The sequence below is a fragment of the Pogoniulus pusillus genome, chromosome 39 (assembly GCF_015220805.1).
Source record: "Pogoniulus pusillus isolate bPogPus1 chromosome 39, bPogPus1.pri, whole genome shotgun sequence".
NCBI lineage: Eukaryota > Metazoa > Chordata > Aves > Piciformes > Lybiidae > Pogoniulus > Pogoniulus pusillus.
Window position 1 is genome coordinate 9,056,817 of NC_087302.1, and position 22,688 is coordinate 9,079,504.

Below are 22,688 nucleotides of genomic sequence, written 5' to 3' on the forward strand. Positions count from 1 at the left end.
TGTGGTGACAGAACAAGTGACCGTGGTTTGAAATTGGAGCAGGGGAGATTTAGGTTGGACACCAGAAGAAAGTTCTGCACAATGAAGGTGATGAAATATTGGAAAAGGTTGCCCAGAGTGGTGGCTGAGGCCCCATTCCTGAAGGCACTGAACATCAAACTTGACGGGGCCCAGAGCAACCTACTCTTAGTTGAGGATGTTCCTGTTCCATGCAGGGACAAGATTACTTCGAGGATCCCTTCCAACCCAACATATTCTGAACAGAAGCCTCAGGCTGCTGACCCAGGGAGCATCCATCCAGATGGATGTGGCTTTGGAAGAAAAGCTATTGTAAGCAGGTGGATTTCAGCTCAAAAAAGCACTTTTGATCCTGCAGTCAGTATCTGTGCTCACACCATCTTTGGAGATCCTGAGGTGCAGATGGGGTGGCACCATTCTGGTGCCACTTGAAAATTGCTTCTTATACAAAAAGAAATTTCAAAACACCTACCAAAAATGCCAGTGAAAACCTGCAAGAGGAGCAGATGCTCCCACCCCCAGGCTAGTGCACCCCTACCTTGTCACAGCACTCAACAGCTTTGGTGTACTCCCGCAGCTTCAGGTAGCACATGGCCAAGTTGAGGAAGGCAGCCAGCAGGAAGGAGTCTGAGGCTTTGGACTCTTTCTCTGATAAGCCATACTCCATTTCCAGCCAGGACACAATCTTCCCATACTGAATCACTGCCTGCAGGTATTTGCCTTCCTGGGATGGAGCAAAGAAGAGGAGGCTAGATGAACCCAATGCTGACAGCACTCAGTCTACTTCCAAACCAGCCTGCCAGTGGGTTATGAGTTGAATGCAGCATGGTAAAGACACAAAAGCAAGAAGGATGCTCCAGGGCTTGGCTGGAGCTGCTGGTGTGGAGGCCTTGGGAAAAGCCAGGTTCTAGCTTGTGTTCCACCTCCATACAGAATTGACTTGCTTGAGATGTCCCAGCCTGGGAAGGGGAATGGCCATGTCCATCTGTGGGAAGAGTCTGATCCTCCACCCTGCTCTACAGGGAGCAGAGATAGGCAAGGCAGCACCCAGAGAGGAAGAGGTATCTCAGGAAATGAAGAAAAGGCAGAGGAAGCCATCTTCCCCAGTGCTGTCTGGGCAGCAACATGTCCAGCTCTGGAGTCTTCAGCACAGGACAGATATGGACCTGTTGGAGTGGGTCCAGAGAAGGTTACAGCCATGCTGGGAGGGCTGGAAGCCCTCTGCTGTGAGGCCAGACTGAGCGAGTTGGGGTTGTCGAGCCTGGGGAGAAAAGAATGTTCAAGGGCCACCTTCTGGTGGCCTTCCAGTGCTTAAAGGGGCCAGTCAGAAAACTGCGGACAGCCTTTTGAGCAGGACCCGTTGTGACAGGACAAGGGATGATGGTTTGAACCAACAGAGGGAGATTCAGACTAAAGTTACAAGATTTTTATGCTGAGGGTGGTGAGAACCTGTCCCAGGTTGCCCAGAGGTGGGAGATGCCCCATCTCTGTCACCAATGCATGTCAGGTTACTTGGGACTTTGAGCAGCCTGCTCTAGTTGCAGATGTCCTTGGTGACTGCAGAGGGTTAGACTGGATCAGCTTTAGAGGTGGTCCCTTCCCACTCAAACCAGTCTCTGTTTCTGTGACATGGCTTCTCCAAGTCTGACAGCTGTCAGGTCACAAGGGTCACTCTCAGCTTCTTCCCAGCTTTCCTTGCTCCATTCTCCACCACCCCCAAGTTTACAAACCTTGAAGTAGGTTGTGCCTTTCTCCTTGACAATGGCAGCCTGCTCCAGTTTCTCTTTGGTGTCCATCTCCCATGACTCCTTGGCCTGCAAAGAAATGCTCAGAACATCCTGGCAGAGCAAGGCAGCCCAGCACAGCAGCAGGACCATGTGTCCCTCCCCAGATCACTCATCAATAAATGGGGCTCATCGGGCAGTGTTGCATAGAGTGGATCCAGCACATTTTTAATTGCAGGCACTAGGGATGAGGGGACATCCACAGCACGTGTCAGGGTGTGGACCTGGAGCCCCTTACAATAGAGAAACCCTCCCAGGCTTGGGACTTCACCTTGAACAAGGTGCTTTTTCCACAACCTCAGCAGGATGGAAAATCCTGAATAAATTAATCCCAAAAAGGGAGGAGAAGGAGAGGCACAGACATCCCCCAGCAGAGCAGATATGTGCGGGGTCTTGCTCCTGCCTTGGACGGGGTGGTGGGATGAGGAGGGGATCCAGCAGGGATGCAATACAGCAGCACCTGTTCCATCCCATGGGAACCTTCTGCATCCCATCTCTGTCCTCACCAGGGGGCACAGCCAGCTCAGCCTGGCAGTCAAGCTCCTTGAGCCCAGCTGGATAGACAGGACAACTGTGAACTAAGCAGCCCAGGAAGAGACAGAAAAATACCCAGGGATGACACAGAATAAAAGGAAGAAAAAAAATCTTTTTAGAAAAGGGAAAACAACACAAGGGGGAAAACAGGAAACAATAATAAAAAGGAAAAACCAGGATAACAAAAAGAAAAGGGTGACAAAAATAAAAAAGGGTAAGAAAAAGAATAGGGAAAAACAAAAAAAAAAGGTAAAACAATAAAAGCAGGTCCAAGCGTAAGAGGGCTGGGAACAAATGAGAGACCCAGACTTGGGCCCCAGCCAGAAAGAAAACTCGAACTAAGAGGGAAGAACAACTCAGAACACCGATATCTTGGTGACATCTCTGCTGGAGTGAGGCCCAGGGGTGGCATTATACCAAGGCCAAAGGGTGGCCTCTGCCCAGGGACTGGTGTCCCAGTCATCTGGGTAGGACCACACACCCCCCTCACCTTCTCAAAGCTCTTCAGCGTCACCTCATAGACCAGCTCTGCGTTGGCCCTGGATTCCATATTTGGGCTTTCCTGCTTCACCAAAGCCGTACCTGGGGAGCAGAAGGAGCTTGTCAGAGCTGGGGGCAGAAGAAATTTTGCTTTGGACAATCTGGCCATGACACAACACACAGTCACCCACTAAAGTTTCACTCCTGCAGCTTTCTAACTTTTTATGTCAGAGTGAGATTATTCTCCATGGGCAATGATACTTGAGGATACAGAATCCATTCTCTCCTGCGAGTCATCATCCCTGGATGTGTCAACAGCACCTGCTTTAGAGAGGTTTCTCTGTGGTTTAAGGACCCAGCCATAACGGTTTCCAGGAAGACCATTTTCCTTTCACCCACTGGATTCAGATAAACCTCTTTTCCTGACTTTTTAAAACCATCTTGAGATCTCTGCCCCCAAGCCACCAGTCACCCGTGCCAAGCCTGCAGACATCGCTAACCCAAGGGCTTTCCTGGAAAGTCTCATTTTCAGATCAGGATCTTCATGACAGCTAAAACAGTCTTGGATGCTGGAAGATTCAAACTAGGTGACATCTCTTGTCTTGCAAGTGTTGGGAGGATGGGGCCAGACTCTTTTCAGGTGGTTTCCAGTGACAGCACAAGGGGCAGTGGCACAAACTGGAACCCAATAGGTTCCATCTGAAAAGGAGGAGAAAATTCTTCGCTGTGAGTGTGCTGGAGCCTTGGAGCAGGCTGCCCAGAGAGCTTGTGGAGTCTCCTTCTCTGAGAGCTTCCAACCGCCCCAGCCATTGTGGCCCTGGGCAAGCTGCTGTGGGTGCACCTGCTTGCTCAGGGCAGTTGGACTGGGTGATTAAAAAGAGAGTGTATCACCTTTGGAAGAGAGGGGAGGTGTCCCAGGAGAAGTTCAAGGAAGTTGCTAGGTCTTGTAGAGGAAAAATTAGAGAGGCAAAAGCCCACTTGGAGCTTAGGCTGGCCACGGCTGTCAAGGAAAATAAAAAGTGTTTCTTTAAATATATGAATGGCAAGAGAAGGGCCAAGGCACAACCTCCAGTCCTTGTTAGATAGAGAAGGGAACATAGTGACAAAGGATGAGGAAAAGGCAGAGGTGCTTAACACCTTCTTTGCCTCAATCTTCAGTAGTGGGACAGGTTGTCTCCAGGACAGCTGGACTCCTGAATGGTGGATGGAGTCAGGGATCAGTACAGTCCCCCTCTAATCCATGAGGAAGCAGTAAGGGACCTGCTGCATCATTTGGATCCTCACAAGTCCATGGGACCGGATGGAATCCACCCTAGGGTGCTGAGAGAGCTGGCAGCTGAGCTGGCCAAGCCACTCTCCATCATTATCAGCAGTCCTGGCTCACTGGAGAGGTCCCCAAAGACTGGAAGCTGGCCAATGTGATACTCATTCACAAGAAGGGTCGTAAGGAGGAGCAGAAAACTACAGACCTGTGAGCCTGACCTCAGTGCCAGGCAAGGTCATGGAACAGGTCATCTTGGGTGCCATCACACAGCACCTACAGGATGGCCAAGGGATCAGGCCCAGCCAGCATGGGTTTAGGAAGGGCAGGTCCTGCCTCACCAACCTGATCTCCTTTTATGATCAGGTTACCCGCCTGGTGAATGTGGGGAAGGCTGTGGATGTAGTCTACTTGGACTTCAGCAAAGCCTTTGACACTGTCTGCCACAAGAAGCTCCTAGTCAAGCTGGCAGCTCATGGTTTGGACAGATTCACTCTGTGCTGGATTAAGAACTGGCTGGATGGCAGAGCTCAGAGACTGGTGGTGAATGGTGCCACATCCAGTTGGCAGCCAGTCACTAGTGGTGTTCCCCAAGGATCAGTGCTGGGCCCAGTCCTGTTCAATATCTTTATTGATGACCTGGACGAGGGCATTGAGTCCAGCATCAGTAAGTTTGCAGATGACACCAAGCTAGGAGCAGGTGTTGATCTGTTGGAAGGTAGGAGAGCCCTGCAGAGGAACCTGGCCAGGCTGGATGGGTGGGCAGAGGCCAATGGGATGAGATTTAACAAGGCCAAGTGCAGGGTTCCGCACTTTGGCCACAACAACCCCAAGCAGCGCTATAGGCTGGGGACTGAGTGGCTGGAGAGCAGTCAGGAGGAAAGGGACCTGGGGTACTGATAGATAGTAAGCTGAAGATGAGCCAGCAGTGTGCCCAGGTGGCCAGGAGAGCCAATGGCATCCTGGCCTGCATCAGGAACAGTGTGGCCAGTAGGTCAAGGGAGGTTATTCTTCCCCTGTACTCAGCACTGGTCAGACCACACCTTGAGTACTGTGTCCAGTTCTGGGCCCCTCAATTCAAGAAGGATGTTGAGGTGCTGGAACATGTCCAGAGAAGGGCAATGAAGCTGGTAAGGGGCCTGAGCACAAATCCTATGAGGAGAGGTTGAGGGAGCTGGGCCTGTTTAGCCTGAGAAGAAGAGGCTCAGGGGTGATCTTATTACTGTCTACAACTACCTGAAAGGGCATTGTAGCCAGGTGAGGGGTGGCCTCTTCTCCCAGGTAACCAGCAATAGAACAAGGGCACACGGTCTCAAGTTGTGCCAGGGTAGTATAGGCTGGATATTAGGAAGAAGTTCTTCACAGAGAGAGTGATTTCCCATTGGAATGGGCTGCCCAGGGAGGTGGTGGAGGCACCGTCCCTGGGGGTCTTCAAGAAAGGACTAGATGAGGCACTTAGTGCCATGGTCTAGTTGATTGGATAGGGCAGGGTGGCAGGTTGGACTGGATGATCTTGGAGGTCTCTTCCAACCTGGTTGATTCTATGATTCTATCTCCAGAGGTCCCTTCCAACTCCACCATGCCGGAACATCTGTGTGACTCTGTGGGGCCCTTACCGTGGCCCAAGGTAGAGGACACAGTGCTCTCCCCGCTGCATCTTCTCCAGGGCTTTGTCGATGCCAATGGGAATGTCATGGTCCTCCCCTTCACCCACGACGAATTTCACATCTTTGCAGTCAAACATGGTGCCATCACAGAAACCCTCCAGGTGAACTGCAGAGAGGGGAGAGGGCAGGGTCACACTCAAAGCCACCTCAAACAATGCAAGAGGGGCTTCAAAAGAAGCATTTTATAAAGAATGTCTCCTAAAATCTCTTGGCATAGGAACAGGAAAGTGTTGGAGAAGGGCAGAGGAGGCCACAACAAAGATGGGAGGGCTGGAAGCTCTCTGCTGGGAGGCCAGACTGAGAGTGCTGGAGTTGTTCAGAATGGAGAAGAGAAGGTTCCAAGGAGACCTTCTGGTGGCCTTTCAGTGCTCAAAGGGGCCGGTAAGAAAGCTGGGGACAGACTTTTGAGCACAGCCTGCTGTGACAGGACAAGGGGTGATGGGCTGAACTCAAAGAGGCAGATTCAGGCTGGAGAGAATGGAGAAATGTTTGATACTGAGGGTGGTGAGGTCTTGGCCCAGGTTGCCCAGAGAGGTGGGAGATGCCTCATCCCTGGTATGACTGCAGGTCAGGTTGTTCAGGGCTTGAAGCAACCTGCTCTAGTTGCAGATATTCCTGCTGACTGCAAGGGGTTGGACTGGATGAGCTTCCAGTCCTGTAACAGGCAGAAAACATGAGGCTGGGGGTAGCTTGGGAGCTTCTGATGAGCAGGGAGGGACAGGGAGGACTCAGAAGTACTGCTGAAAAGGCAGGCGGGCAAATCTTGTCTCAGCAAGGAGCAGGCAAAAGATAAACACTGTGACTAATATGTTCCCCTTGCACTCCACTGCACGAGTCAAGTCTTACTGGAACTGGATATTGCTCTGGCACAGAGCCAGCAGCATTTATCAGGGCGATTACACAGCTCCTATAGACAGCCACACACCTTGCCCTCCACCTCCAAAACAAGGCTGTGCTCTCCTCCTCCAAGAACTTCAAGTACAAGATAAACATTATTTACCTTTTTTCCCCCCGCAATCTTCAACCAATAACCGTGGCTGATCCAACTCCAGGCGCTGGCAGAAGCTCAGCCAGCGTGGACCACCTGGCACATTCACCACCTGGTTCTCCTGGCTGGCATTCCACAGCAATATACACAGATTCACTGAATAGTTTGGGATGGAAGGGATCTTAAAAATCATCTCGTTCCAATCCCATGCCATGGACAGGGGACACCTTCCACTAGCCCAGATTGCTCAAAGCCTCATCCAATCTGCCCCTGAACACCTCCAGGGAGGGGGCATCCACAACCTCCCTGGGCAAACTGTTCCCCAGGGAGTGTCTCCCCACCCACCCTCACTGTCAAGAATTTCTTCCTAATTTCCAGACTAAATCTGCCCAGGCAAAGCGGGGAAAATCTCCACTTGGATTTCCAGGAGCAGGTCAGCTGGCTACAGGCACTCTTGGATTACTGGGGGGAAAAAAAGGAACAGAAAAAAAAGCTGCTGAAGGAACATCACTCCGTTGCAGCTCTGACTTATTGTTCTCTCGGTGCCTGCAGCGATTTTGTTTTGAAGAGCTGAGACAGAGTGTACCGAGTGCGGCTGGCACATGAACTTGATGTGCTGACAGCAATTTGTACTCAGATTAAAAATGGAGAAGGGGGGGGTAGGGAGGATGGGGGGATAAAGGTTGTAACAAAAGCTGGAATGCCGAATTTGCACTGCAGCCTGAGCTTTAGGGACCAAAACTGTGAATTAGAGTCTGTAAAACTTAAAAGCTGTAAAAAAGCTTTCACAACTCCAGCATGGAGGTGCCTGCTCCTGGAGGCATAGCTCCTTACATCTTAATTCCAGAGGTGAGGCACCTCCCAGACATACAATTGAGAGAAAACATCACTGCAAGGCCACAGCCTTGCCCCAGGGTGGGGCTGCCACGCCCTATGATGTCCTCATCCACTGTCATGACATCTCCATATACGGCTCTGAAGTCCCCATGACTGCCCTAATGTCCCCAACACAGCACCCACCATAAAGAACATTGCCCGCCCATGGCAGGGGGACTGGAACTGGATTAATAGATTCGTAGAATGATTTGGTTGGAAGACACCTTAAAGATCATCTAATTCTAAGCCCATGCCATGGGCAGGGGGCAACCTTCCACTAGACCAGGTTGTTCAAGGGCTCATCCACTGTGGCCTTGAACACCTCCAAGGAAGAGGCATCCACAACCTCCCTGGGCAACCTGTGCCAGTGTTTCCCCACCTTCACTCTAAAAATTTCTTCCTAATCTCCAGTCTCAATCTTCCCTACTTAGGCTTCACTCCATTCTCCCTCATCCTATCACTACAAGCCCTTGTGAAAAGTCCTTTTTTGACAATATTTAAGGTCCCTTCCAACCCAAACCATTATGATATTTTATGACATATTGCTAAAAAAATACCACCTATTTGCACCCAAAATACTGATTGCAAGGCTGCCTGCTGCTGCTTCTCCTCATCTTCTCACAGGGTTGTATTTAAGGGTCTCTGACTCCTCGATGTATGGAGTTGTATAGGTCTGAATGAATTAAAGGCCACATGAGCTGCAAACAAGCAGTTAGTTGGCAGGGCTGTTGGTGGGATCAGCAAAGCATTCCTCATCTCCATGAAGAATTTCTTTGCTGCAAGAGTAGTCAGGCATTGGAACAGGCTGCCCAGGGAGGTAGTGGAGTCACCATCCCTGGAAGTGATCAAAAAACAAGCAGATGTGGCACTTCAGAGTATGATTTAGTGGTCACAGAGGAGCTGGGTAGAAGGTTGGCCTTGATGCTCTTAGAGGTCTTTTCCAACTTTAATGATTATAACATCTCTGTCCTGTCAGGGCAGCACCAGCTCCACAGGATGATTGAGCCAGCAGAGCATCCATCTTCATGATCTGCTTGCAGCACTTGTTCTGATGAGTGCATTCATTTGTGAAAGGTAAAGCAAAAACCAGAGGGATACCAGGCTATGGGGCATCAGGTGCATGGGGAACTTCCTTATTTGTCTCGTCATGTCCTTTCAGAGAGATGATTCCTACCTGGTGTCCCTCCACTCCCCCTCTGCTCAGCCTCCTCCCAAGCCATTAAATAAAGCAAAAGCATGTTCCAGAAAACATCAAGCTGTGACAGGAACAACCACAGAGGGACCGGGGCTCTCCCTGCCCTCCACACCCAACACAGTGCTGCCTGTAAAGTGCTCAGAGTACAGAGCATTGCTGGACTGGTGATGACTTCAATGATACTCACTCTTGGTTTAATCTCTGGGATAGCAGAGCTAGCTTGAAGCTCAGCTCAAGGTTGGTCCCAGCTAAGATGCTCACCTCAGAAGAGGTAGAAAGCCAAATGCAAGTCAAAACCTCACTTTTCCTCACAAGAAAAGTTCATCAGAAGCAGCAACTATTCACGGCGGTCAGCTTTATGAGCTGCTACAGCTCAGATCCAATTTCTCCTTCACTGAAGTGAGTTAATATCTGTGTACAGGATGTCCGAAAGTAAATGCCTCCTGCATGGAGTGAGCTCTGTGTCTGAGTGGTTCTTGGGAAGTAAAAACAATCCCACAAGCCTGGATACCTCCATCCAGCCCCATGAAACCTCTGCTCCAGAAACGTGATCAGAACAGGGAGAGCCCAGCAGACCCAAGCTCCTCATCATCCCATGTCACCTGAGACCACTCCAGGCACAGCAAACCCTCTGTATTCATTTTCTTTGCCCCTCAAAGGAAGGATGCAAAAGGTGCAATAAAGGCCAATAAAAACTACATCGGCGCCAGAACAAGGACCCAAAGAAGGTGTCAAGTGTCTGTATGGGTCGCAAACACACTCATCAGGGGATGGCACCAAGGAAGGACATTCCTGCTTCTGATGTTTTGGAGGTAAGGCAGAGTCAGAGTTTTTAGGAGCTGCTGCATCCTGAAGTGGCTTGGACATGGTGATGGGTATAGAAAATGGAGGTGGCAGAGCCTTGAAACTCCATGTGGGGGTCTGCTCCCTTCATCCTACCTTGAGCTGAGTAGCACCAAGGCTTTCAGGGATGCATTTGCCAACATGAGAAACTAGAGCACAGGTTATGTTCAGATGCTCACAGGGCTTGAGGCTTCCCAACTACACTTCCCACTAGCAGCTCCGGGGCTATGCCGAGGAGAGCTCAGAGCAGCATCCCTGAGCAGGCAGTGATCCACAGTGCTCCCAGCCCCTCTCCATCCTGTCCAGCCTCCAAATTGAAAAAAGCATATCCCAACAGGATGCACATCCACCTTTCACCTCTATAGAACCAGGGAGAAGAAAGCTGGTCTGCTCTGGGGCAGACTCAGTCCTCCAGGTACCATCACTCACTTTCCACTGTAGCACCTTCATTAGGGTTGGAGTAACCTTCTCCCTTCCTCTTGATCCTCCGGATTATCCCTCCATCCTCAAACAAGTCCTCGCCTTTGAAGTCAAGAAGCTCAACCTATAAAACCAAATCACAAAGCAAAGTTAAGCAGAGTTAAGAGAGAAGAAAACCACAAGAGAAGAGCCACAAAGCAGCAGTTCATTCTCCATACAGCTGACAGGCAGAAGTTGCCCATAAAAAACAGTTCCAAGCCACAGCATAATCCACCCAATTTATTAGAAACTGGAATACTTGCAGTACCTGAAGCTTTGCACAGAGTAACAGCAAAAATAAGTTTATTAAAGTCTGCCTAGGTGCAACATGGCTGCTGGTGGTTGATACTGTGAAAGCTGCCCAGGACCATGAGGGCAGGAGTTTTCCCTTCCTTCTCTGACGAGATCATTTCTAACCCACAGCTAAGTCCCTACTCATCTTGGAAAGACTGAGTTTTAATTTAGGACAGATTTTAGAACTCACTCCTCCCTTCCCATTGCCTTGTCTTGATGAGCACTCCCAGCCAGCTCACTCTGCCAAAATTTTGGCTCTCCTACCACCAGACAGCACTCATTAGACTCGATCACCCAGAGGCACTTCCCAGCTGCTTTCTCCCTCCCATGTGCACTTTTAATCTAGGAATCTGCCTGCCCTCCCTGCCCCCACTCTGTCCACCTCCTCAGCACGGGGGCTCTCCCCAGCCACAGTTTCAGTTCCAGCCTCCCAGCTCAGACACACATTTCTGAGAAAGCCCTGGCAGCAGTTCCTGGAGCAGAGGGACACGTTTCAGGAATCTAAGCTGGGTTTTTCATGTTGCTGTTTGTTTTGGGTTTGGGCGTTTTTGATTCCTGAGCTGGCTGGCAAGGCAGAAAGGGAGGGAGTGAGCTCATCCACACACCAGCTTTACTTGCCTCGAAAAAGAGGGTGGCATTGGAAGGGATTTTGGGGGCACTGCCAGCAGAACCATAGGCGTACTCGGGTTTGCAGAGCAAGTAGCAGATCTCTCCCTTCTTCATGGTAGCCACCCCAATGTCCCACGCTTTGATTACTTGGCCTATGAGAGAGACAGATGTCAGGCATGAGGGAGCAACCAGCAGACTCCCCAAAAAAACACCATGGGTGCTACAAGGAGAGCAAGTGAAAAAGAACACCCTTGGAAGTCACTTAAGGGCAGGGCTGAGATCACCTTGTTCTGCAATTGGGTGTCATCCCTCCAGGATCATTCCATCCTCACCAAGATCACCTCAGCCCCTCCAGGATCACTCCAGCCTCCCCAGATCATGCCAGCCCCATTAGAATTATCCCACCCTCACTTGGATCATGTCAGCCCTGCCATGACCATCCCACTCTCTCCATAATCATTCCTGCCATGACCATCCCACTCTCTCCATAATCATTCCAGCCTCCCTGGAATCATTCCAACCCCCTCAGACTCACTCCACCCTCCCCAGGATCATCCCAGTACCTCTGGGATCATCCAAACCTTTCCAATATCACCCCAGAGTCCCCAGGATTATCCCACCCTCAAGCTTCCTCTAGATAAGCTCACCCTTGCCCAGGCTGAAGACAAAGGGTTCGTTCCGATCACGGCTGGAGTCAAATTTTTTGCCATTGGCCAGTTTCCCCTTGTAGTGGACATAAACCTTGTCCCCAATCATGGGTGACTCATCCTCACTCCCAGGACGTTTAATAATCTGAGAGATAGCAACAATCCATGAGAAATGAAGCCATGGGACAGCAAAAGATGCACGTGGAGTGAGAGACACATATCCTATAGTCACAGAGTGGTCTGGCTGGAAAGGGACCTTTAAGTCCATCCAGTCCAATTCCCCGGCAGTCAGCATGACATCTGCAACTAAAGGAGGTTGCTCAGAGCCCCAAGCAAGCTGACCCTGTCTGCCAGGGATGGGGCATCTCTCATCTCTCTGGGCAATCTAGAACAGGGTGTCCCCACCCTCAGTGTAAAATATCTCTCCCTTCTCTCCAGCCTGAAGCTGCCTTTGAGTTCAAACCATCAGCCCTTGTCCTATCACAACAGGCCATGCTCAGAAGTCTGTCCCCAGTTTTCTTACTGGCCCCTTTAAGCACTGAAAGGTCATGAGCATAACAGAATCCCAGCATGGTAGGAGTTAGAAGTGACCTCTGGAGATCATAGAGTCCCACCCCCATGCCAAGACAGGTTCAACTAGAGAAGGTTGCAGAGAATCACCATGTCCAGGTGGGTTTTGAATGTCTCCAGAGATGGAGACTCCACCGCCTCTCTGGGCAGCCTGCTCTGGTGTTTCATCACCCTTACAGAAGTTCTTCCACCTGTTTAGACAGAGTCTTGTGTTCAAGTCTGTGACCGTTACCCCTGGTCCTGTCACTGGGCACCACTGAAAAAAGCTTGGTCCCATCCTCCTGACAGCCACGCTTTAGATATTTGTCAGCAGTTATGACATTCACCCTCAATCTTCTCTCCAGACTAAAAAGACCCAGTTCTCTTGGTCTTCCCTTGTAACAGAGATATTGTAGGCTCCCTGGTGTCTTCTCTTCTCCAGGCTGAACAACCCCAACTCTCTGAGCCTGTAGATGTGCTCCAGCCTTCCCTCACTCTTTACACACATATATATAGTAATACAGACACAGGTGGATATAAAAGTGCCATAGATCAAATCCATGCAGACACAGGCATGGACATCCCACTGCTCCTCTAAACCCAATGAAGGATTAGAAAAAAATATCATTATTGAAAGAGAGTTTGGGGACTGGAAGTGGCTGCCCAGGGAGGCGAAGGCTCCAGGGAAACCTTAGAGCTGCATTTCAGTATCTGAACTAGGCCGACAGGAAGGCTAGGGAGGGACTGTTCAGAAAGGCCTGTGTGGACAGGACGAGGGCAACGGTCTGAAATTGGAGCAGGGGAGATCCAGGTCGGACATCAGGAGGAACAATGAGTGTGCTACTTTGAAGCAAACCATCACAACGAGAGCAGGGAAATGCCGGAACAAGTTGTCCAAAGGATGTGGTGGAGGCCCCATCCCCAGAGACACTCCAAGTCAAACCTCATGAGACCCCGAGCAATCTCCTCTACTTTGAGGTGTCCCTGCTCACTGCAGGGTGGGTTAGACAAGATGACCTTTAATGGTCCCTTCCAACCTCATGCATTCTGTGATTCTGTGAGGTGGTGGAGTCACTGCCACTGGAAGTGTCCAAGAAATGTGTGAAGCCTCAAGAGTTTCCAGTTCAATTTGTTCTTCCATCCTCCCTGTGAATAATCCCTGGCCAGATCCACAGCACTGGGACAGGGCTGGGAGCAGAGACCTCCCTAGCCTTTGGGAAGGTGTCTGAATAAAGATTGTGGCTGCAAAGCCCAAGTTAAGGCCACTGCAGGGTTCTGTCCATACACATCTTGCTCTCAGAGGGTGTCACTTCATTGCTCACTTCTTGTCAACACTTCTTTTTTCTCTCTCTCTGAATGCTCCAGCCTGGAACAGGCAGTTCTCAAGCCACGGATGGAGCAGAGGAGGATGCTATTCTTAGAGGAAAGGTCCTATTCAACCGGAGAAGAACAAGGGCTTGGGAGCAGAACTATCCAGAAACAGCCCTGAATGTGAAAAAGGGGCTGTGGAGCAGACTGGATGACCTCAGTAATGTACTCTTTCTAAGGTATGTGAGTCATACACAAGTATCTTTTGTGGGCTTACAGATAATGACCTGATTAGGAAACTCATTAGGTAGCCCCAACCATTGGTCTCAACCACCACTCTGTTCTCCTTTATTCCAAGTGGTGCTCATCTTCTTGGCCTCTCAAATAAACAAAAACCCAAGTCAGTCCTGCATCCCTGAGAGTGCTACATGGAATCACAGCACTGTCTTGGTTGGACAAGACCTCTAAGATCAAGTCCAGCCATCAGCCTAGGACCACCATGGCCATTAAACCATGTCCCAAAATGCCATGTCCACACAGCCCACCAATGTGACCATGCATCCAAAAATACAGAATGAAAGGCAGGACTCTCCTGGCAGCATCCCCTCTCTCTCACCTTCAGGACTCCTCGGTCTCGAGCTGGTGTGATGTCCTCCCCGCGCTCGGTGAGAGCTGCTGCCTGCACGTCCCCTTCGCTCTTGGTGGCTTCATCAGTGGTCATGGTCTCCTTGCATAAGCCCTGGTCCTAGGGAGACACATTACACACTTCATCAGGCAGGCAGGGCAGGAAGCTTTGAGCACATCGCAGACTTGCAGAGCTCCTTCCGAGGGGCCACCCAGGCTCTGCCAAACCACAGGAATCTCTGAGGTGCCACATCAACCCAGGACATGGGACAGCCCCACTTCTTAGCCTGGTCACAGTGGTGGAGGTTGCCAGCCTTCATATTCAGCCTCCCTAGGTAAACAATCTTCCAGAAGGCAGGAGTTGTACTTGAAAAAGCACCAGCAGGGAAGGCACATCCTAGCCAACCAACTCCTCACATAAGGTAAAACGTGGAACTCATTCTGGGGTGCTGCACTCAAAGCACTGGGATGTTCTAAAGAGATGCTCTGTTGAGCACCCACTTACACACAGCAGAATTAGCTCTGAAGCACCTACATCAGCAGCCACAAAGAGCAGAGGTGAAGCCAGAAGAGATGACAGCATTCCAGGGGTGAGAAACAAAGTGCTGATGACCACTAAGCTTCACCTATCTCTTCTGGCTCACATTGAGGTGGGCACACATTAGGTATAAGTGCTAGAAGTATGTGCATCAGGCAAACATGTGCCTTGTGAGATATTTTAGACTGCTCCAAGGAGTCACTGTCGCTCAAGGTGTTTAAGCAGCATGTGGACTTGGTGCTCACAGACATGGTTTAGTGCTAACCCTTCAGTGCTGGGCTGAGGATAGGACTGGATGATCTCTGAGGTCTCTTCCAACCAGATGTATTCTGTGATTGGACTTGATGATCTCCGGAGGTCCCTTCCAGCCCTTTACATTCTGTGATTGTATCAACAATAAAACTCACAGCAAGACACTAAGAAACTGGTGGGGTTGGGGACAAAACTGGAGCCCAGGCTCCCATCGTCACTGCACAAGCAGCCATAGTGCCTGAAAAGCCATAGTTTTGGTCCAATGGCACCTTTCTGTAGCAATGCCTGGTTAAAAAGAAGAAAAAAATATCCCTTTAGGTGTAACTTCCTATTTCCTGATGATTTCCTCAGGAGTGTGAGGCTACGTTGGTAGCTGCATCACTGTGTGATCATGTAATCAAGGAAACATGTGACAGAATTAGAAAGCAATGGGGTTCGGGAGACAGAAACCAGATCTATTAAAACCACCCTAACTGCAGAACTTTCCACAGCCTTTGGTGTGGAAGCTGATGTCAACCAGCAGGAGAAATCATTCATTCAAAGGGCTAAAAAAAAAAAAGGCTAATAAAGGATGTTTTCAGCTCCAGGAGCAGTTAAGTTTGTGCTGCAAGAACTGTGTTCCCACACCCGCCTGAAAGGGAAAAACTGCAGCCTGGCTCACCCCCCAGCATCAGAAGCCACCGAGACATAAGAAACCTGCAATGGAAGGAGAAAAGAGAAAAACAATGGAACTATTTCCTGCAATGCTGATTCTCACAGACTTTGGGGGTACCAGTTAATGAGATGTTGCTTCTGTTGTCTTTCCCCTGCTCTGCTGAGGTTTTAGACGGGAACACCTGAAAGAACATTCAAAAAAGCTACTTCAGTGGTGAGACTTATCATCTCCCAAATATGTCTAGATTGGAAAACCTGCCATCAGTTATTTGGGAAGAAATGCCTTCTATTGAGGGTGGTGAGACCCTGGGTCCAGGTTGCCCAAGGGAGGTGGGAGACGCCACATCCCTGGAACCATTGCAGGTCATGTTGTCTGGGCTCTGAGCAACTTGCTCTCGTTGCAGATGTTCCTACTGACTCTGAGGGGTTGGACGCGATGAGCTTTGAAGGTCCATTCCAACCCAAATCAGTATGAGATTCTGTTATTATAGCACTGAGATGGTCTCCAAGCCACAGTCACCATCATGCAGATGAGTGAGGAGGCAGTGGTGCCACTATGTCACGGCTTTCCTGCACAGTTCCTGCTCAGTGCCAGGTAAGTAGCACCCATAGCTCACTTATTAAGCACCAAGATGAACCAAACAAAAGAGCAGCAGCTTGTGTTAGAAATGCTGTCTCCTGGTGCAGAACACTCTGAGGTCCACCATGCAGCCATCACTGGTGATGCAGAAGACAGATGGGGAGGTGCTGGTTCTGGCTCTTTGATTGCTAAATCCCATCAAGAGACATCTAAAAATACATCACATGTATCCTCCTCATTATTTTTCTATGTAAGCAAGTAGTAGAGTCATCCAGGGAAGCTGGCCAAGGCAAGAAGGAGCAGAGACGCTCTGCGTCAGCAGCAGTGGGAGGGATGGAGCCCACAAGACTGGCTATTAAGTGGTCCCCGTTATGGAAGAGATGGAAAACTTCTTGGTCCAGCAGAAACAGCTCCAAGTAGGTTAGAAGAAAGACCGCACCACTTATCTCTGGTTTGGAGTGACAGAAGGAGACAGGCTGGGGGCCAAAATCCAATTAATTTGTGACAAACAATCCTAAGGAAAAAAAACTTCTGCTCCTCCCTATGATATCAATGGTAGGGAGCTGGGACTATCACCAAGAGCTGTGCAAGCTCACTGGAGGTGTCAGAGCCTGGATCTTCTCCTTGTGGCACCATGTGTGCTCGGTACTGGGAGGGGATTTCATTAATGAGGCCTCTGGGTGTTTCTGACAGTCCAAGCAGATCCTGCTCTCCTGCTGCTGTTACCCACAGCTCCACACTGTACAGGAAGCCAGGCTAAACCATCCTCCCATCCTGCCCACAGCTTCCCTGCCCTGAGATGGGTCAGGAAGGGTTAAACCTCTCTCAGGCCACCAGAAGAAAGAGATTTACACACGGAGAGAACAAAATGGACAAGAAGATAGAGAACTCCAGAGCTGTAAGGAAGGCATGCATGGATGATGGGGAGGTTTTCCCTGGTTTAGGCAGTTTTGCATAAGCCTGATTCTTTCCATCCTGAAGCAAAGTTCCTTGCAGGAACCTATAAATCCCCAAAGTGCCCTTGCTCCACATACAAGCCCAATGCTGGGGTCAGATTGTACCTCTAGCCTCTAGCTGGGTGTTCAGGGCTGTTGTGCAGCTCTGGGGACCAGAGCTGCCACCTCCACCCTCCCCAAGCCTTGCAGAGGGACAGTTACCCCTCAGAGCTAAATGGAAGGGGTTGGAGTTCTGCCCTTGTTTGCTTTTAGTCACTCCCTGCTCTACCAGATGATCCAAAAACTAAGCCTGATGCTCAATCTGTCATTGAAAAGAAGTTTTCAATCTCAGAGGTTTTGACATCTGGACACAGGCTCTCTCCTTCAAGTGCCAACTACAGCAGCGTTAATTAGCACAAAACACACTCAAGAGCTTCTAGCTGAGGAAAGAGGGAGGCTCCTGAGCCCTCCTGCACAATCACATTGCTTGCTTCCGCTGCAGACAGGCACATCCCACCCTTCCTCTCTCTGCTAAACCAACACAAACCCCTTGATCTGCTTAAAAGCAATAATGGCTGCAGCCTTCCCTGGCCAAAATGCTCTTTCTCCCTATGCTTCAAATATAAATTTTACTCCTTCAGGCCAACAGCAGCATCAGTGTAATGGATGATCATCAGTAAATGTTGCCTATGTGCCATTAAGTCACGATGGATGCTGAGAGCAGTGAAGACCCAAGGGCAGGCACAGGCTGGCCAAAGAACCCTCTGTACAACCTGACACAGCCAGGCAGTGCTACAGCTTTGGCCTTGATTGTAGACATTCTGTACAACCAGACCTCCCAGAACCCCAGCACAGTGGGAGTGTGGAAGGGACGTCTGGATATCATCAGTCCCACCCCCCTGCTAACACAGGGGCAACCCACAGCAGCTTGCTCAGCATCACAATGGCCAGGGAGGTTTGGAAGCTCTTCAGAGGAGGATACTCTACAACCTCTCTGGGCAGCCTGCTTCAGGGCTCCAGCACCCTCACACCAAACAACATTCTCAGAACGAACCTCTTGGATTCCAGTTTGTGCCCATTACCCTTGTGCTGCCATAGGCAGGAACACCTGCCACTAGACCCAAGTTGCTCAAGGCCTTGAGGATCCTAGTGACTATCTCTTCTAATCCTAGCGAGCAACTCTCCCAAATCCTGTATCACCTGAGCAACCCATCAAATCCTAGGGGTCATCACAGGGGCAAACGTGGGGAAGGCTGTGGATGTAGTCTACCTGGACTTCAGCAAGGCCTTTGACACGGTCTGCCACAACAAGCTCCTGGCCACACTGGCAGCTCATGGCTTGGACAGATTCCCTCTGATATGTGTCAAGAACGGGCTAGAGGACTGAGCCCAGAGAGTGGTGATGAATGGTGCCACATCCAGTTGGCAGCTGTCACAGTGGTGTTTCCCAAAGACCAGTGCTGGGCCCAGTCCTATTCAATATCTTTATTGATGATCTGGATGAGGGGATTGAGTCCAGCATCAGTCAGTTTGCAGGTAGGAGCAGGTGTGGAGCTGTTGCAAGGTAGGGGAGCCCTGCAGAGGAACCTGGCCAGGCTGGATGGGCAGAGGCCAAAGGGATGAGATTTAACAAGACTAAGTGCAGGGTTCTATGCTTTGGCCACAACAACCCCAAACAGCACTACAGGCTGGGGACAGAGTAGCTGGACAGAACCCAGGAAGAAAGGGACCTGAGGGTGCTAGTAGATAGTAGCTAAACAGGAGGCAGCAGTGTGCCCAGGTGGGCAGCAGAGCCAACAGCATCCTGGCCTGGCTCAGGAGCAGTGGCCAGCAGTGCAAGGGAGGTTCTTCTGCCCCTGTGCTCAGCACTGCTCAGGCCACCCCTTGAGTGCTGTGTCCAGTTCTGGGCTCCTCAATTCAAGAGAGATGTTGAGGTGCTGGAAGGTGTCCAGAGCAGGGCAGCAAGGCTGGGGAGGGGCCTGGTGCACAGCCCTGTGAGGAGTGGCTGAGGGAGCTGGGGGTGTGCAGCCTGCAGAAGAGGAGGCTCAGGGCAGAGCTCATTGCTGTCTGCAGCTACCTGAAGGGAAGCTGTAGCCAGGTGGAGGTTGGTGTCTTCTTCCAGGCAACCAGCACCAGAATGATGGGACAGTCTCAAGCTGTGCCAGGGGAGGTACAGGCTGGATATTAGGAGGATGTTCTTCACAGATAGAGTGACTGCATTGGAATGGGCTGCCCAGAAAATGGTGGAGACACCATCCCTGGATGAGGCACTTAATGTCATGGTCTAGTTGATTGGACAGGGCTGGGAGATAGGTTGGACTGGATTATCTTGGAGGACTCTTCCAGCCTGGTTCATTCTATGATTCTATGATCTCCAAATGCCAGGGACCACCATCCCCAACACCAGCCCCTTAAGCTCTCTCCACTATCCCACTGTGGTTTCACTTCCCATTTGATGGAGAAAACATTTTTTCCTATTGTAATACCCACTTGCTGAGCAAACACCCCTGTGCAGGAGGAGGAGTGAGGACTGGAACAGTGATTTTTCTTGGATAAGAGTGTTTTAATACACCTTGGAGACAGAGCAGAGACATGAGGAGATAGAGTCTGAAGCAGGAGAAAATAAGACTCTTGAGCCTGATACAGCAGCTCCACATAATCCTCAGTTTTATCCCACTACACAAGGATGCACCCAGACACCAGGCGCCACTTCTCACACTTGTACATCATAGTTTAAAAGAAAAAGTAACATTTTTTAATCCTACCTAGTTCGATTTTTCCCTCTCATTTAAAGTACGGGGGAGATGCCAGAAAACTGAAGTGTTTACTTGCTAAACAAGACTCACAGGGATTGACCATGTTGTGCAAGCAGCTCAGTCCTGGTGGGCCAGTCATGGGAACTTCTCTTTGAACCAAAGAACAAATTGCAATCAGAGCTGCTTTAGCTGCCCAGCACCCCAGCACCTCTGGCACGCTCACTTGAATCCTGACTCACTGGGAACCCAACCAAACTCCCTGCTCTCCCTCATCCATGGCTGGTCTCTGCTCCAGGGTTAAGTTCTGTCTATGGAGACCCTGGCATCCTCCAAGCATCCTCCGAGTATCGACCCACAAAGCATCCCCTTGAGCATTCCTTGAGCATCCATCTCAGCATATTCCCCCGAGTACCACCCCTAAAGCATCTCATCACACATCATGCCAGGCATCCCCTGAGTATCCCCCTTGTACATCTTTCCCCAAAGCATGCTTCTGAGGACATCCCCCAGAGCATCTTCTTGAGCATCATCCCAACTATTTTCCCCCTCCTGAGCACCCCCAGAGTATTCCCCCACCCTAAGCATCCCCCAAGCTCCTGAACTAACTTCTGCCCACAGAGACCTTGGTATCCCCCCGGCATCCTCATGAGCATCCCTTTAGCTACAGAGCTAAATCCTGCCCATGTCGATCCTGGCAGCCCTCCAGAATCCTTTTTAGCATCTCCTCCTGAGCATTGCCCCTCAAGTAACATCTGAGCACCCTTCTCAAGCATCTCCCTGAGTATCTCACCCCAAATGTCTCCCTGAGCATTCCCAGAGTACATCCCCAGAGTATCATCTTGGGGAGGACTTTTTGGGATACCAGAGAGTGACAGGACTAGGGGGAATGGAGTGAAGCTGGAGACGGGTAGGTTTAGGCTGGACATGAGGAGGAAGTTCTTCACCATGAGGTGGTGAGACCCTGGAATGGGTTGCCAAGGCAGGTGGTTGAGGCCCCATCCCTGGAGGCATTTAAGGCCAGGCCAGATGGGGCTCTGGCCAGCCTGATTCAGGGTGGGGCATCCCTGATAATCCTTGTGGTCCCTTTCACTCCTGACTTATTCTGACTCTAAGCCATACCCTGAAGCATCTCCCTCTTCCAAGTAGCCCTCTAAGCATGTACTTGAGTACTCCTCCAGGCTCTAGAGTCAGTTTCTTGCCCGTAGAGACCCTGGTACCTCCTGAGCATCCTCTGAGCATCCCTCAGTGTCCCCCAAAGCATCCCCTTCTGAGCATCACCCTGAGCACCCCTCAAGCATCTCCTAAAGCATCCCCCTGAGTAGCTTCTCTTGAGCATCCCTCAAAGTACATCCCAGCACATCCTTGATTATCTCCCCCTGTGAATCATCCAGAGCATCCCCCCGGGAACTTACCCGCAGGCATTTCTCTGAGCATTCCCCTGCCACCACGGAGACACCCCAGAGAAGGACACGGTTTCTGATCACCTCCAGAGCACCGGAAGTTACCAGTTAACAGAAAAGGGGCAGCAAAGAAAGGTGTTTAAGTAATTAAGACTATAAAGAAGAGAGAAAAGGGAACTACTGGGTGTGGTGAACTTAAACACAAGGGGGTGTGCTCCCACCACACTCGCTTCATCATTTTGCCTGGTCAATGTTTTCAAACTTTCAAAGCAGACTGAGCTCAGATACAGGTCAGAACTTGTTTCTTTTGCTTTTTCAAGACAATTAGTAAGAAGCTGCCCTTGAATTTCATCCGCAGTGAGAGGCACAAGTGAGTAGGTTGCCTCCTGCTGCCTGCCAGAACTAATTCTGCAAAGGAAACAAGCTGGGCTCAGCCCATCTGCAGACTCCAGAGAGAACCCAGTACACCCACACTAGTGACACACCATTGACTCTCAGAAAGGCTGGGCTGGCCACTAAACAAGTGACAGATGCTCTCCATGAACGCTGCTCTGTTCCCAAAGGGAAGAGAAGGGAATGATTGAGAGAGGCTGACAGGTTGGAAAGGAAAATGAAAACATCTGGCATGGAAATACTGACAATGAAATAAACAAGACAGATACAAACCGGCATTGAAACCAAATCTGGTGATAACCGCTCATTGTCAGCACTGATGCTGTGACAGAGGTCCCAAACTGGACTGACCAGCAGATGGAAAATACAGTCACGAATTCATGGATTAGGATAAATGGCAGAATGGACAGAGTCTTCCTTGCATGCTGATGGAGAGGAAAGGAGGAAGGGACTTGACCTTCATGATCCCTCAGCTTTACGCCAAATATGCCATCTATGGGAGGAATCTCTTGCTGGGCAGTTCAAAGTCACCTGTCTTGTGCTCTCCTCCCCACAGGTGTGGCCTTTTACTGTGCACCCCTAATGTGGCACACAAGACATAGTAGTGCCCTTGGTCTGCAGCCCACCTCTTGGCAGTCACTCTCCTCCCATCACCGTTGTCATTGCTAGAAACAGCCCTTGGCTGTGCAAACCTGCCCTGAGCAGCAGAAAGTGCTGGCACTGAGAAGAGACTGACATGCGAACAGACAGCACTCAATCAATTCTGTTCTAGCTCACACCAGGACAGCTGTTTTCTGCCCAGTTTACAATACAGACCCATTAAAAATAATCTGGCTCTTTTGCTGGTTATCTAGCAAGAATAAGAAATCCCAAAGACAAAGCTCCTCTGGGATCAAAGCTTTTGTGAGCATCCATCCCAGCAGCAGCCCACGGTCCAACCCCCCATTAAGGGCACCCAGAAGCATAACACTGTCTACTTTCCTATGAAATGGGAAAGAGAAAATAGGAAAAAGCCTCCAAGTGATCTTTTTTCCCCTCCTTTAT

General features: G+C 50.2%; 1 protein-coding gene across 1 annotated transcript in view; it reads right to left on the bottom strand.

Moving 5' to 3' along the window:
* The window catches only part of FKBP5 (FKBP prolyl isomerase 5), a 31,805-nt gene that overhangs the window by 3,289 nt on the left and 5,828 nt on the right, over positions 1–22,688 (bottom strand). The window contains 9 exon segments of the mRNA XM_064173947.1: positions 557–742; positions 1,749–1,832; positions 2,827–2,874; positions 2,876–2,918; positions 5,694–5,850; positions 10,076–10,190; positions 11,018–11,160; positions 11,656–11,800; positions 14,129–14,257. Coding sequence (XP_064030017.1) covers positions 557–742; positions 1,749–1,832; positions 2,827–2,874; positions 2,876–2,918; positions 5,694–5,850; positions 10,076–10,190; positions 11,018–11,160; positions 11,656–11,800; positions 14,129–14,233 — 1,026 coding nt within the window. The 5' untranslated portion in view covers positions 14,234–14,257.